The sequence below is a fragment of the Cyprinus carpio genome, chromosome A1 (genome assembly GCF_018340385.1).
Source record: "Cyprinus carpio isolate SPL01 chromosome A1, ASM1834038v1, whole genome shotgun sequence".
NCBI classification, from domain to species: domain Eukaryota; kingdom Metazoa; phylum Chordata; class Actinopteri; order Cypriniformes; family Cyprinidae; genus Cyprinus; species Cyprinus carpio.
In genome coordinates, this window is record NC_056572.1 from 6,588,698 (window position 1) to 6,603,960 (window position 15,263).

General features: G+C 34.7%; 1 protein-coding gene across 2 annotated transcripts; it reads right to left on the reverse strand.

Annotated features, from left to right (window-relative positions):
- Positions 1 to 213: 213 nt before the first annotated feature.
- On the reverse strand, positions 214 to 14,943 carry slc24a2 (solute carrier family 24 member 2). Of its 2 annotated transcripts, XM_042727802.1 has the most exons (10): positions 14,764 to 14,926; positions 11,113 to 12,172; positions 3,712 to 3,747; positions 3,513 to 3,621; positions 3,316 to 3,390; positions 2,766 to 2,842; positions 2,520 to 2,654; positions 1,974 to 2,063; positions 1,191 to 1,357; positions 214 to 1,106 (listed from the first exon to the last, which is right to left on the reverse strand). In XM_042727802.1, the coding sequence occupies exons 2-10, from the start codon at positions 12,019 to 12,021 to the stop codon at positions 857 to 859; spliced, it is 1,848 nt and encodes a 615-aa protein (XP_042583736.1). In that variant the 5' UTR covers positions 12,022 to 12,172; positions 14,764 to 14,926; the 3' UTR covers positions 214 to 856. The 2 variants fall into 2 exon arrangements, with proteins under 2 accessions (XP_042583736.1, XP_042583811.1); XM_042727877.1 differs by lacking the exon at positions 214 to 1,106 and having other exon boundaries at positions 1,215 to 1,728; positions 14,764 to 14,943.
- Positions 14,944 to 15,263: the final 320 nt, after the last annotated feature.

Genomic DNA, 15,263 nt, shown 5'->3' on the forward strand with positions numbered 1-15,263 from the left:
TCATTTCTTTTAATTATTGTTTTTTTTTTTATTTCAATTTTAGTTTAATAGTTTTAGTTAGTACATTAAGTTAAAGAAAATTTTGCTTTGGCAACTAGCTGAAATTTCAGTGAACAATTATTTTATTTCAAGAAATGTTTTTTGTTTTTTGTTTGTTTGTTTATGGTAAAACTGTGTAATCCAAATGGATGGAAATTTTATATGTGATTCAAATATATAAATCCTAAATTTAGTACTTAATTATTATTATTATTTATTTTTTTTTTGAGTGTAGACTTCTGAAGACTATGTCTATAAGTCTATTCAATAAATGATATGATATACTCAGAATGAAAATGCTCAAGTAACAACCAGAAAGGACCAGCATCTAGACAAAACAAACATGGAGCTTTGTTTCTTCAAGTTGTTGTGCAACACAAGGCTTATGATATCATGAGCTTTAAAGCACAGTACCAGGATCCTGATTTATATATTATTGCATATTTGCATCAAAGGTCCTTTCCTGAGTCTGTAGACATTCCCCATAGATGTCCGCCTCTTCAATGGATGTGGTGTCTCCTTGCTCTTAATGTCCAGCCTCTTCATGCAGCATATTAAAAATGTCTAAAATCTACAGTACATTAAGTCTCCATGTACTGCTTTGGAGAGTGCATACAGAATAATGCACTACTTTCCCATAACAAACTACTGCTTGGAAAGCCCTGCTACTCAGACTTCAGTGGATATAAAGATGCAGTGCCACAGCGCAGCTGCGGCCGAACTCCCATGTTATCATTCGGACGCCCTGGAGTGCTTTCAGAGCAATACAGAGGGGCCAGTTCCCAGAAAAAGATCAACGGCGTGCATGATAAAGAAATCAAATGGAGACCGGGCAGATAATGATCTTGTCCTCCAACATTACGCTGACAACCAGGAAAACAAAGTAGAGCAGGAACATGAGGAAACCCAGCAGCTTGCTCATCTTCCACTTGCACACAGCGATGGAGATGATGACGAAGAGGAGCATGAGGAAGAGCAGAACGATGGCACAGAACAGGCCGTTGCTGCTCACGGCCACTGAAGTCAGATCGTTCATGAGTGAAAAGAGTAGCCATGGAAATGGCAGGCTGGGGAACAGACACAGGGAGTTGTTTTAGAAGTAGGTAGTCAATAACATAATGATTATTGTGTTAATGATGAAGATCTCTCACCCTACAGTGATGTCAAATATGTTGGAGCCGACTGAGCTGGAGACGGCCATGTCGCCGAGACCCTTCCGGGCAACAATAACACTGGTGATGAGATCAGGAATGGAGGTGCCAGCCGCTAGAATAGTCAAACCCATAATCTCCTCTGTGATCCCAATAGTCTCACCAACCTGTGGGAGAAATTTACACAGGGGGCTTAATGTGCTCAAAAATTCACCAGTTTGTAATAAATACCATGACAAAACAATTTTAAACTTGGTGTTAGCCTCAGCTGTTATCAACACAATATTTTAAGGCCCCTCTATACAGATAGTTTGTATTTCTTCTAGAATTAGTATTACAAAGTTGTCTGGTTTCAGTTGGAAGTACTGATTTATTATGTTAAGTAATCACAATTTATTTTGTTATATCTGAAGTTCTGGTAGACAACAACTGTAATAGTTGATTGTAGTCGTTCTGGAAAACCTGAAACATCTGACTGCAACGGGTTTAGATGAGTTTCTACAGAGGGAGCTGATGCAGAGCTAAAGAACAGTTGCCTCTAAGGGAAAAGACAAGAATAGCTTATTGGCTTTGGGATTTGGCTGGTTTTGAATGTGCGGAGTTACAGATTTACAGCAGTGTTATAAGGAGAGATCAACCTTCACCTATGACTACCTCACACTGAAGAAAACAGTCCTTTTTTTTCTCACAGTTCAGTAAGATGAAAACATTGGTGGACAAACTGCAATAGAACAGAAAAGCTGTGTGAAACTGGTGTGTGTGCTATTGGTGAAGATGAGGTACCTGATGAGCCCACCACACCATCAGGTAAGAGAAAATAGCAATCCAACTAATAGATCCCAAAAACGTGGCCGGAAAGAACTTTTTTGATGACTGTGGAACAAGAGAGGATAGAAGGAATAATAAGGAAGGAATGTCATGCTATTCAAATATTAAAAAACACAGCACCAAGCAGTCTGTTCGTTTCAACAGCCCTTTAGCTGGGCTTTAAAAGACACTTTGTTCAAATTGTTCATTCTACAACTAATCACTGAATTGAACTTGTTTCATAATTTTACACAGTTATTGAACTGTATCAACACTGAACTATCTTGAGCTGAATAATTTCGCTATTGTCTTGTTAGAGCTGCTTTACAGTAAAGTTTTGATTTGTCTAATATTTGATGAAGTGAAGCTACTCTGAAACCGTTTCTATTGTATAAAGTGCTTTCTATAATTAAAGATGACTTGACAATTACACAGAAAGTGACAATGGCAAGATCTGGATTAAATATGTCAGAAGTCTGTTTTTCAAATGTACAAAAAAAAACATAAAAAACTAAATCGTACATCTCTGCGGACATCTGGCAGTGACAGCCACAATGGAAAGACGATGGGAAAGATGAAGAGGTATGTTGCTCGCTTCCTTGGTGTGTCTGGCCATGCCAAGCTCAGAGGCTGGTCTTCATCGTCGTCCTCCTCAGCCTTTGAGATTAGAACCACAACACGATGTCAGTCAGTTGCCTGTGATATTTTAATAATTCCAATATATTTATTTGAATATATCAAGATGATCTAATTGTGTTGCGACGTCACCTCAGCTCCAGCACTGCCATTCATGGGCGGAGTGACTTCTACCTCCACATTAGTACTGTTGGTAAAATTCTTATCAACTGAAAAAAAAAGAAAAAAAAAACACATATGTAATGATGTGATTTAAGCACTGAAATCCTCATAATGCCCAGCACTATCATCAGATTTTAAATGCTTATGATAAAAGTAAATAGTAAGTGTTTATGTTGCTGTAGTAATTATAGATAACAGGAAATAAAAATAAAAATGTTGCTGATATTACAGTGGATGACTTTTCTCCAAAGAAAAAAGCTGTCTTTATAATTATAATTTTTATAATATAATTTTTTAGAGTGTCCTCATCAGAAAATCCATTCCTTTTCAGCTGACGTCACCAAATCTCTTTACTTTTCATATAGGCCTACTTTTGAAAACAGTGTTGGAATGGAAAAGCCACTTTTCAGGGGATAAAAGTCCAATTCTACAGCAATTATCCTGATTTTGCTCAGGAATATGTCACATTACAGAAGTAAACTAGGTAAGGAATGCTGTTACACAAAAGATTAAAACTTACCAACACCATTTGCCTCATCTTGTTCCTTTTTTCTTGCGATCTTGTGCAGAATCGATGCCTTCTCCTTGAACTTCCCTGGAATTTATGACATATTTTATTAGTAAGACTTAACAAATCTATGAATTCTAACAAATCTATCTATCAGCAATCAATGTGAGTGTTTTAGTAAATTTGGAGTGTTTGTATTTGCACATTACCGTCACTGAGTGGATCGAGTGTGTGAATCATTAGCTGGAAGATGCTGTTTCTCATGAGGGTGTTGTGGAGGGAGGCAGAGCTTCCTCCTCTCTGGAGGCGGGGTTTAGCCTTTAGGGAAAAAAGAAGAAATGCATTCTGATATATAATTTCATATATTATGCAGATAAGAGAGCGCTGAAGATTCCTGATGATGCTTACCGAAAGTTTATTTTCGTCATCTGCTGCACTGATAACTGAGAAAAAAAGAGAAGCAAAACTCCGTGAATTGAAAAGTTAAATCAAAACCTATTTTTTTTTTTTTTATTAAAACACAACTTCTAAAAAGCATTTTCAAAGAAGCTCAAAAAGTACAGGAAATTATAAAACCATTAGTCATATAAGCACCATATACATATTTTTTTGCTTTTCTATTCTCCATATTAAGTTTAATTGTGGTACATACATACAGAAGGTCTATTTACACACACTACAGTTCAAAAGTTTGAGGTTGGTAAGGTTATTTTATGTTTCTGAAAGAAGTATCTCATGCTCATGAAGGCTGCAATTATTTTTTTTATTTAAAAAAAATACAGTTATATTGTCAAAAATTATTACAATAGCTGTTTTCTGTTTTAATATATTTTAATGTAATTTATTCCTGTAATGGCAAAGCTGAGTTTTCAGTTTTCGGCATCATTACTCCAGTCTTCAGTGTCACATGATCCAAATATGCTGATTTGGTGCTCAAGAAACATTTCTTATTATTATCAATGCAGAAAATTTGTTGTGCTGCTTAATATTTTTGTGGAAACCACAAGACTTTTTTTCAGGATTTTTTTATGAATAAAAAATTAAAATATAAATATTTTGTAACATTATAAATGTCTTTACTGTCACTTTTGATGAATTTAATGTGTCCTTGCTTAATAGATTTTTTTTTTTATCTTTTTTTATGTGTAGACACACATAGTGAGTTTAACATAGAGAAGGGGATGTTCAAGGTCAGCTTTAAAAAAGATCAGCTCAATCTGTTCCCAACATGCAGGTAACCAAGAACATGTTAAGCTGTTACACAGCACAGCTAAGGCCTACAGTAGTTCTGGTCTGATGCTTCTACATGGCCCTAAATAGCACTTCTTAACTACTGTACAGAAAAGCCAATCATAGAATTCCAAATACCATCAATAACAGTTTCTAAGAAACCACTTAAAGTAAAAGATGAAAATCACTCCTTACAAAATCTGCTCTCAAAATCTCATTCAAATATGGCTTCAAGCATTGCATAATATATTGCGTCTTGCTGTATGCAAGATGTTAAACAAAACTGTTAAACTGTATTGCACTAATTCCAAATTCAATAAATAACCGGTAAATTAACCATATCATTCTAAACTGAAACTTGTGAGAAAAGGTGAAACTGTTATGATTTGAATCCACCATTAATTTTTTAAAGCAAAACAAAATGAACTTTTTTTGAATAATTACAACATGATTTTATTATTATTATAAATAAAATGATATTGTTGAAATTTTATTCCAACAATATAATTTCTCTGTGTTGCTACTGCTATAGTTGTGGTGTGAACTTCGCTATTGTCTTAAAGATTTTAAAACGATATAGTTACAGAAACTATTATAAAGGGAAAAAAAAATGGTGTAGAAGTAATTTTCACTCAGAAACTGCTTGTAAATTTCACAATTAATTGCAAAGAAATGGCAATAACATTGAAGCGAATGTGAAATTTTCAAGCAGAAAGACTGAACTAGTATTCCAATAATCTTGTTTTATTTATCTTTGAAAAATAATTTCTTATTGTTAAATTTTACCACCATCATTGGCATTTAGGGCAGATGGAAGTTTATTGTCATGTTATAGAACTCATTAAATGAAAATAATGTGAACATCCTTTAACCATTAAGCACCAAACGGTCAAAAATCTGACGCCATGAGACTAAACCCAATACCTTAAAACCAGACTCTCAAAGATAAAATTTGAATCAAGATAAATTACTAGTGTTTAAAGCAAAGAGTTAAAGAGATAAAAGAGGTAAAAGAACTGAGGTGAATAATGGTTTGAAACTATGCAATGCCATTTTTACTGCATTTCTTTGACAGCGTAGCACAGGTATTGCAGGGACTGGCCCCTTCGGAGCATCCCATTCATCCATCTTTTCCCAAACTTTTTGTCAATCACCTGAACCATATCTGAATCAGTCAATCTAGAGTTGCAGGAAAATTACAATACTGATGGGCTTATGGCACCACACCACTTGGCTAACAACTAGTCCATTTTATGCTTTTAAGAGCCCTCTAGAAAAGATTTGGTAACTAATAAAACATCTACCATAATATAATGAAATGTTTTGAGTTCATTTGAGTTATCAGAAGAGATCTTATAGCACTAACCAAGACCATAAACTCAAGACCCAGAAAAAGATTGGGTGCGGGATTTGGACCGATCTTGTTTTGGCCTTCAGTGGTCTGGACTGTATTGCTTAAAAAAAAAATAATGATAATAATCATTTCTTACAGATGTTTCACCTGGCATGCACACACTACTCAATAGCTTAAAATCCAACCTATCAACATCATGTGAAAATGTTAGAAAATAAACAACTGACCTTGTAAAACCTTAAACACTTTATGCATGACTAAAAATTGATTGTAGGGGGAGGATGGAAACTACAGAAACGTTCCCAGCAGTGCAAAGCCAGAGCATATTTACCAAATCTAATATAACTTTGTCATCTCGTTTGATTTGTACCCTTAAACAAGACAGATGTTGAAAAGTAAGTCATGGGGATCAAGGGCAGTCTTGCTAGAGAGCAGCTAATGAACTTTGTAGGGTAATAGTTTAGCAATTAGTTGGACCAATTAGCATGCTGGATCCACACAATGACACCATTACAGTACTATCTATAGAATGTAAAGAAAATGGACATACAGAAACTTCTACACTGTGAAATGACTAAGCATTTTTTAAGCAATGATGCAACAGTCAGAATTTTGCATCATTACTTAAAAATAACAAATTTATTAATATGCTAAATATACTAAACTTTTCCAGTAGCAGCAAACTCAATCAGTCTATGATATTTCAATCAGCATAACATTAGATAAACAGAGTCACAAAAGCATCAGAGCATCTAAAACGTAACAATGTTCCTGTTAGTCTCTGATGAAGATAATTCAGCATGATGTAACAGAGAGACTGATGATGCTGAATCATCTTTCTTTTAAATGAATCCAGCAAAATAATCAATTGAACATCAAGCTCAATTCTGCAACAAATGTATTTGAACACCATCTGTGCAAAACACAGACAGACAGTTTAAAATAAAAGTCATAAATCCTGTGTACTTCATTCCGGGTTTTATCATATGGGCCCTCTGAGAACTTGAATTGCCTCTACAGTGTCTCTTAGCAAGGGTCCTGTAGTTAACCAGAGAACGCAGGCAAGTACACTAAAGAGGTTTAAGGTGACAGGTTTAGATACAGAGACAATTTTAGAGACAGGGGCATTTAAGGATTCACAAATTAACTCACACAACACATGACACCAGGTTCTCACACTCTCCCCTCTTTACTTTTCATAAATATCCCTTGAATTATGCCAGCAAAGATTTACATATTACTAACTAGAAAGTCTAAGTTTCTTAATTCAGTTACTTTTAATAGGTGATATATATATATATATATATCAGCAAAGATTTACATATTACTAACTAGAAAGTTATATATATATATATATATATATATATATATATATATATATATTTTTTTTTTTTTTTGATATATATGTATGTATATTTTAAAATGTAACTCATCTCCCAAGTACTTCTTAAGGAAATCTCTTCAGTTTCTTAAAAAAATTAAAAAAATATATATTATGTACACTAGTATGAGATTAAGTACTAAGTACTTAACAAAGTTAAGTATTAACTTAAGTGTTTGGTTCATTATATTACAGATGAACATCTGCTTTATCACTTAAAAGTCATATTCAAATTTGCTGTCAATTTTCTATGAAAATCATTTAAAATGTTTCAACTATCCATAGCGAGCAGCACTGAGTAATTTATAAAGTGTCTATTGCTGGACAGATAGTGAAAGGTGTTGTTGTAATGTTCAATATTCCTGTCAAAAGTCTACTTCAGAAGGCAGGTCACTTCCCTAAGCACTAAGAGTCTTTTTACTTTGGTTGGCGTCACCCTTTCTAAGCAGTTGATTTGGGATTACACAGGATTTCAGGTTAGGAGTCATAAACTGTAAGCAGAAATAAAGATGTTATGAATACCATGTTTCTGAACTCTACAATAAAAACTAAAAGACACAAAGGTCTTAACGCGAAAATGAATCTGACAACGTGATGCAAATACCTGAAGAATTTCCCACAATACTCTATATTTGAGTACAGTTTTAAAAAGAACAGGACACCTGTCTATACTTAGCAGCACTAAAAGGATCACATCTTATTGGATTAGCCCGGCTTCGGCTAAAGGAGCAAAGAGCACATGTACCAACCACCCAACACCAACCCCTGTCTCTACCACTATTCATTTTCATTTAAGAAGTCTCTCTATACCAAGAATTTTTCATTCCAATCCAGAAGGGTGACGGTCCAATGTAATGTGCTCTATAATGTCTTCTTCTGCATGACCCATTTGTCTGCATGAAAAGGATATATATTTAGTTGTGTTAAATCAATTCTGAATGAAACATGGGACATTTATGAAATATTTAACATTTTACAAGCTTCTGGAATATTTTTAAATGTACTGAGGTGACAGTCCAAAAAAGCAGTCTACCAGCAAAGAGCAATCTAAGACTAATGAATGTGGGTTTATATAAGTAAAATGCTACTAACGGTTCTCAAAAGTAATGTACATTCCCCCGATGCATCAATAAGAAGCCTATCAAAACAGCACAGTCAGCTGATTCACCTGTGTTCCAATGCAAAAAACAAATCCGACTCCAGCTGTTTGAATGAAACACAGCAGGTTGGACAGGTTTAACTGGCTTCATATGGGCCTCTTAAACTATCAACAATACATAATACCACTAAACTGATACCTAATTGAGACACTATTGGGCAGTGAAGTCATGATTAAAAATGTCTGAATTTCACTGCATTAGTTGCTTCTGCAAATAAATTATGCAAATAATTTCTTCTTTTTTTTTTTTTTATTTAGCTTTTAACCAACTGGACCCAAGCTCATTTTATTAATGTCTGACAACCAGAAAGTGTCTAAATACTTATTTTCCTCGTATCGGATCTGCACAAGTGTCTTTTGAAAAGTTCTGAATGAAAAGTGTGCCACTTGGTTTGATGTTTTGTCAATTTTTTTCCAATGCAGTGACATTCATACATGACTGATTTGTCTAAATAAATTTTGGGGGCCACTGTAAGTTTTCATCATATAATTATAATAAAGAAATTCTAAGATAACTGAGAGCTGATGGAAGTATAAAACTCGTATTCTGCAAATACTGTACAATTATGTTCTTTGTGCCTGTCAGATCTATGCTTATGAATAACGCTTCGTTTGATAGAGAAATAACTTCTAAAATGTCCATCCAGTTGTTATTTGTCCTATAATGGACACACACACATTAAACAGTTAAGTAAACAGTTGTTGTGGATCCCTAGAATCCAACATTTTTTACCACTCCCTTATTTTTTTTCCCCAGTACAAACACCTAAACATCTCTACAACAAGATAGCAAAACTGCAATTCATATATTTTATTGTTCTTACAAAACAAAATGATGTTTTAAACGTAAATGTAACAAAATTTAGTAAGGCTTATGCTTAAAACCTCAAACTCTCATTTAAAAGATATATTTATGTGATGTTGCTTCTAAACTACATTTATTTTGTTCAAAAGATGTTTAAATGTTTTACCCTCAGAAACAAGTCAAAATACATGGTTAAGACTCACAAATCGACATTTTAATAGGAACCCCGGGTATTAAGACTTGAATAGCTTAATATAACATAAATGATGTCTCTTCCTGAAATATGAAGTAGAAAACCCATGAAACATTTACGTAATTTAAAAAAATCCACATCGTTTTATACATATATTTTGGACTATAATAGACGTCAATTGTGGCCAATGGGTTGAAGCTCCTAATTGCAATTTAAATGCTGCTTCAAAGGCCTCTACACGATCCCGGCCGAGGAATAAGGGTCTTATCTACCGAAACAATCGGTCAGTTTTAATTTTGCTTCAAAGGGCTCTACACGATACCGGAATAGTGATTTTTGTATTATCATTGGAAAGTTCATGTATGCCGTAGGAAGAAGTATCAACCCAGTGTTTACACTTGAAAAAAAAAGTCAAATGCCCTTTACAGAAAAGGTAAAACAACGGTGTCAGGCGATTTTGAAGTTGGAGGAGAAAATGAGGTGTCAGGCTATTTTGTGGTTGTTTGTGTATATGATATTGTTTTTTAGATAAGACACTTATTCCTTAGCTGGGATTGTGTAGAGCCCTTTGAAGCTGCATTAAATCCATTTAACCAAGCCCCCATTTAATTCCATTATATGGAGAAAAAATCTTGAATGTTTTCCTCAAAAACCTTAATTTCTTTGTGACTGAAGACAGAAAGACATGAACATCTTGGATGGCATGGGGGTGAGTAAATTATCAGGAAATTTTTATTCTGGAAGTGAACTAATCCTTTAAGGGATTCAAGTCTAAATACCCAGGGTTCCCTTTAAAAACAAAAAGCTAACGGTGCCAGGAAAAGACAAAAATAGATATCTATCCCTCTTGAGATGTCATGGTTGCTGTAAAACAGATTTTAGCAAAATGGTAAATAAAAGATTTTATCAACTTTCTTCCTTTATAACGCCATCTTGCCTCAGTCAAGTCTTACTCAGCTGATTGTGTACTCAGAGCAGTGTTGTCCAGGTGACACCTGACATAATGCCTAATCCAGCTCAGAGAGGTGATAAAACTGTCTGTGTTCTTTTCATTGGGAACGCTGATTCTTAGCCAACAGTCGGGTTCCGCTCCCACTGCTGTTGCAATCAGCTCCCTTGTTCGGTTATAAGTGCTCAAGATCACTAGAAATTCCCAAAATGCACAATAAAAACCAGTGGGCAACAGCTGCTCACTATGTTCACATACCAAAAATGTCATCATGTCTTTTTAAGTCATCAGAGGATAAGTGCAAATATAAATTCACCAAATTTCTCTCTTTTCAGTCTATATATTTAATGTGAATGAAAAAAATGTCTATATTAATCTATATTAATTATTAAAAGAAACTGGGAGTGCTGTGTTGATTTGACTCTACATATTAATTGTTTGTGTCTTTATCATTTGAAATTAAGCTAGAGAATCAAAATATATATTCATATTAAATATTATTTAATAGTAAAATTACTACTACTTGTATTAATAATAATAAATCGATTATATAAATTTATGTATTATATTAATTCTTTTATAAAAGTCATCCTGCAGCACTCTTGGAAATATGCGGAGGGCCTCCTGGTTCAAACCACTGTGATATACTGATTTCTAACAGGAATGGAAGGAGGCGTGAAGGAGAATGCCACCTTTGACCTGGGAAGCAGATAGTTCACCTGAAATAATGTGACTCACCTTAGGAGGGGCTTCAATGTCGTCCACTTGATTCCTGAGTAATTTAGTCTTGATTATAGTCTCTACACTCGCATTGTACTTCATAAAAGTGACATAGCTAGCGTAGCAGAGTAACAGTCCAATGCTCTCAACATAAGTAATGTAGTTATCCAGGAAGAAAACGATAAGCATAATTAGTCCAACGATATAAAAGGTGACATCTCTGAACAGAGGCCACCAGGTGAGGTGGAGAATCTCACGTGAAAAGAGAGCACACATCCCGATCACGAACAAGATGTTGAAGACCGCAGAACCCACGATGGTCCCGATGCCCACATTGCTGTGTGAGATGAACACACCGATCACTGAGGTGAAGAGCTCGGGAGCAGAGCCTCCAGCGGCCATAAAGGTGGCACCCGCTACATCATCTGAGATCTCCAGTTTTTCTGTGATCACGGTGAGGGCGGGGACGAAAAACTCATCACAGACGATTGCGAGGGCAATGAACATGTATATCATACCAAACATATGCAGCACAACTGCACCTTGCCTCCTCTCCTCCAGTGTGAACAGATCCTCGGGATAATCTCCCTGGTTGTGCTCACCGGACGTGGCCATAGCGATGGGCATATCTGCCGAAACATTGTGCTCTTCGTGAGAAGATAGGACAGTTCTTTGTGGCACTGGTTCTGCAAGTCCCTCATGGTTGGTGAGAGAAGTGAGTGGCGCCCATCTTGGGAATGGGCCCAAAGTGAAGGTAAAGGCACTCCAAGACAGGAACAATGTGAGGGCAGAGATGCTCAGGATAAAACCAAAAATCCGTGAAGGACGTAGTTTCCTCCTGACATGCTGCAATCGGTGACGCTTGCTGTTCCGCTCCAGAGGGGTGCAATTTGACCCCAATTTGATGCTGGGGAATGTGGGATCCATGTTTAATGGGCAGCTTGGCAGTCTGGTGGTTTGAAATCTATGGAGCGCCGGGCATGGTTACAGGCCAACTCTACTTAAACCTGACAGGAACAATGTACTCCCCGATTCCTCGCAGGGTCCAGAGTCTCTAATGGCTTCCTCATAATAATCACTGAAACACAACATATCACAATGAGTGAGAAATAGTTTAGAGTTTTCTGGATCAGAATATATTTGCCTTTTAAAATTCTGATGTGCCTTACAATTTTGGATCAAAACAAACATAACATTGAGAAAAATGACAAAATATCACATTCTAGTATGACTAAATGGCATGAATAGTCAGTTTATTTATTTATCCAACTTCATGTAAGTAGGATTAACATAACAGATGCTTTCCTCAGCCAATCCAGTAGCTGGCTGTCAGTCACCTTGCTGCAACCTGATCCCACACCTGTTCCATATGGCTGTTGATTGTTGATTTAAAGCAGCACTGCTGACTTCTGCTTAATGTTATCATTAAAGACATAGTTTAACCGAAAATTATAATTCTGTTATTATGTTGTTCCAAACCTTTCATTTTTCTGCTAATATATATATATATAGTTTAACCAAAAATTATAATTCTGTTATTATGCTAATATATATATATATAGTTAGTAACTAAACAATTTTAGTAAAAAAAAAATTATAATAATAAAAATAATAATAATAATAATACAAATATATAATTAATAATAATAATATTAATTATAATAATGATGTCTATGATTAAAACAAACGAACTCATCACTTAAGCAAACACTCTCAGTCATTACGACTACAGGTTCACTAATCGGTGATTAGGTTGTGATTATTGGAAAACATAACATGCTCTCTTTTCCAGTATAATAGTGTCATTGAGCTGGAGGTCTAATCAGTGTGACAACTGGACTATGTTACCAAAGCAACAGAGGAGCTTAAAGGGACAGTTCACCTTGAGTTGCTAGTCCTCATTGACTTTTTTTTCATACTACGTTTTTTTCATACTATGGAAGTCAATGGGGACCAGCAACTGAAGGTGATTTATCCCTTTAACTCTTCTCTCTTCGCTTCTTTATATACTGTAACTTCTAATGTGGTTCTAATGTGGATATGGCTTGTGCCGATTTGGGGATAGTTTTATAGTTCAGAAAAGAATCTGGGATTTTGCTTTCGACACTAAGAATTGAAGACATGCAGTTGCTAGCTATCCCACCAGATCTGGCCCATGAAGTGACTTAAGTTAGTGTAAAAACATAGAATGATTTAGTCATATCTGTCTTGAATTAAACCAATTCAGTCATATTAGTCTTAAATAAAACTAATTAATTTAGATGTTACCATTTTGTAATGTGAATAAATGTTAAAATACAAAGCTATCCGACAGGATAAATATTTATTTGGACTAAACACAACATCATTTTAGATCACTGATATATCAAATCAAATTAGACACCTAACAACATAAATAGTTATCATTCTCTTTTTTTTTTTTTTTTTTTTTTTTTGAGGCTCACAAGCAGCCATTTGAGTCCTAAAATAGAATTTCATTACATATGATTACCAATCTACAATAGCCTTAACCACTGAATGATATGACTGAATGAAGTGAGTTACAGTTATCATTTCTAATAACTGGGCTCCGTAGTGTACAATAGCCCAATATCTAAATATAACTAACCGTTTCCAAAAAATGACGAAGTGCACAGCTCTAAAGAGAGCCAGATTTGTTCTGATCTGGCATGTATAGGTTTTAGGAGGACATGTGCTAAAGTGTCTAAACCAATACATAATCACTGTAATCTGGCAGACAGTTTACACAATCCATACAACCACAGTAATGATACAGCAATAATTCATTCCCACATATCATTATATTAAACCAATGATCTAAGGGGTGTTGCATTGCTTATTTCACATATAAAACATGCCCATAATAAAATACATTTATGATTTAAAATAATCAAATTAAGCAATTTTTCCTCCAAATAATATAGTTCTGTAGAATGACTGACGTCTTTAAATGCTATGGCAAGGAATATGTGCTTACTGTATATTGGCTATTATATGGTTTCAACATGGCTCATCCAATCAGAATTTACAGTCAAGTCATTCATGTTATTTGTGTTTATATTTATTTATTTATATTCATATAATTAATTTTTTAATATATATAAATATGTATTATGTATATATATTTATATATTTATATATATATATATATATATATATCATGCACATAAACTGCTTTTTTTATATATTTACATTTTTAAAACTCCTGGCTGCTTCCTCTGAAGAGTCCATCTGCCAAAGATTTAATCGGATCTATAGGCCACTGTTATCCTGATTTACACAGCCTTTACTTTTACCCCGACTCACAGTATATCTCAGCACATATACTGTATCACACACACTGAAATATATTTATTATCAGTCATCATATCTGCAGGATGGGAACATTTAGAAATCAGTAACCAGTTGAATGCACATGTATAGTAAATGAACACCATTTGCAGCGGTCACCTTGATTTTAAGATATATTTATAGAAGTTGAAATGGATAAATAATTCTCAACATTTCTGATTAACTGAATAGATTCACCTTATGTCTTTCTTTGCACTGCATGAAATTTGGCTTATATATCTTATACACTTACATGAAAAATTCTTTATCAAGAAATACTAAAAATAGAAACACAAGAAAACACACAGAATGCCAGAATATGCTAAAGAATGAATTTACCTTTGCATCTGGTAGTTTACTGTGGATGGTGGATCCTCCAGATGAAACCCACAGACTTATGGGCACCAAGCATTTGCTGTTTCACTGTCATGGATCAAGAATGCTGCTACTGCTGCCACAGGTTAAAGGGGAGGTCTGATCTTTCCTCCCTCCCCCGTCTCACTCTTTCCTTTCTTGCCCCATCCCTTATCCACTTGTTCCGTCCTTGACAAGTTGGGTACAGTACACAACCTCCAATGGTGTAAAGAATACATAATGTGTCAATGCGTTTTTTGTTTTTCTTTTTTAATCATGATCAAGATTTTATGTTAAAATTTATATGAATGTATACAGGAAACTGTACCTGGCTACACAAGTTTAAAAAATTTTACTGACCTTTTTGTCTTCACCAGTTTATTTTTTTAATTACTGATAATACAATATTAAAGTGTTTGAAAGTACAAATGCATCATGTGTTCTCACTCAATATGAGGTGATAAAAATGGCATGTGTTAAATTTC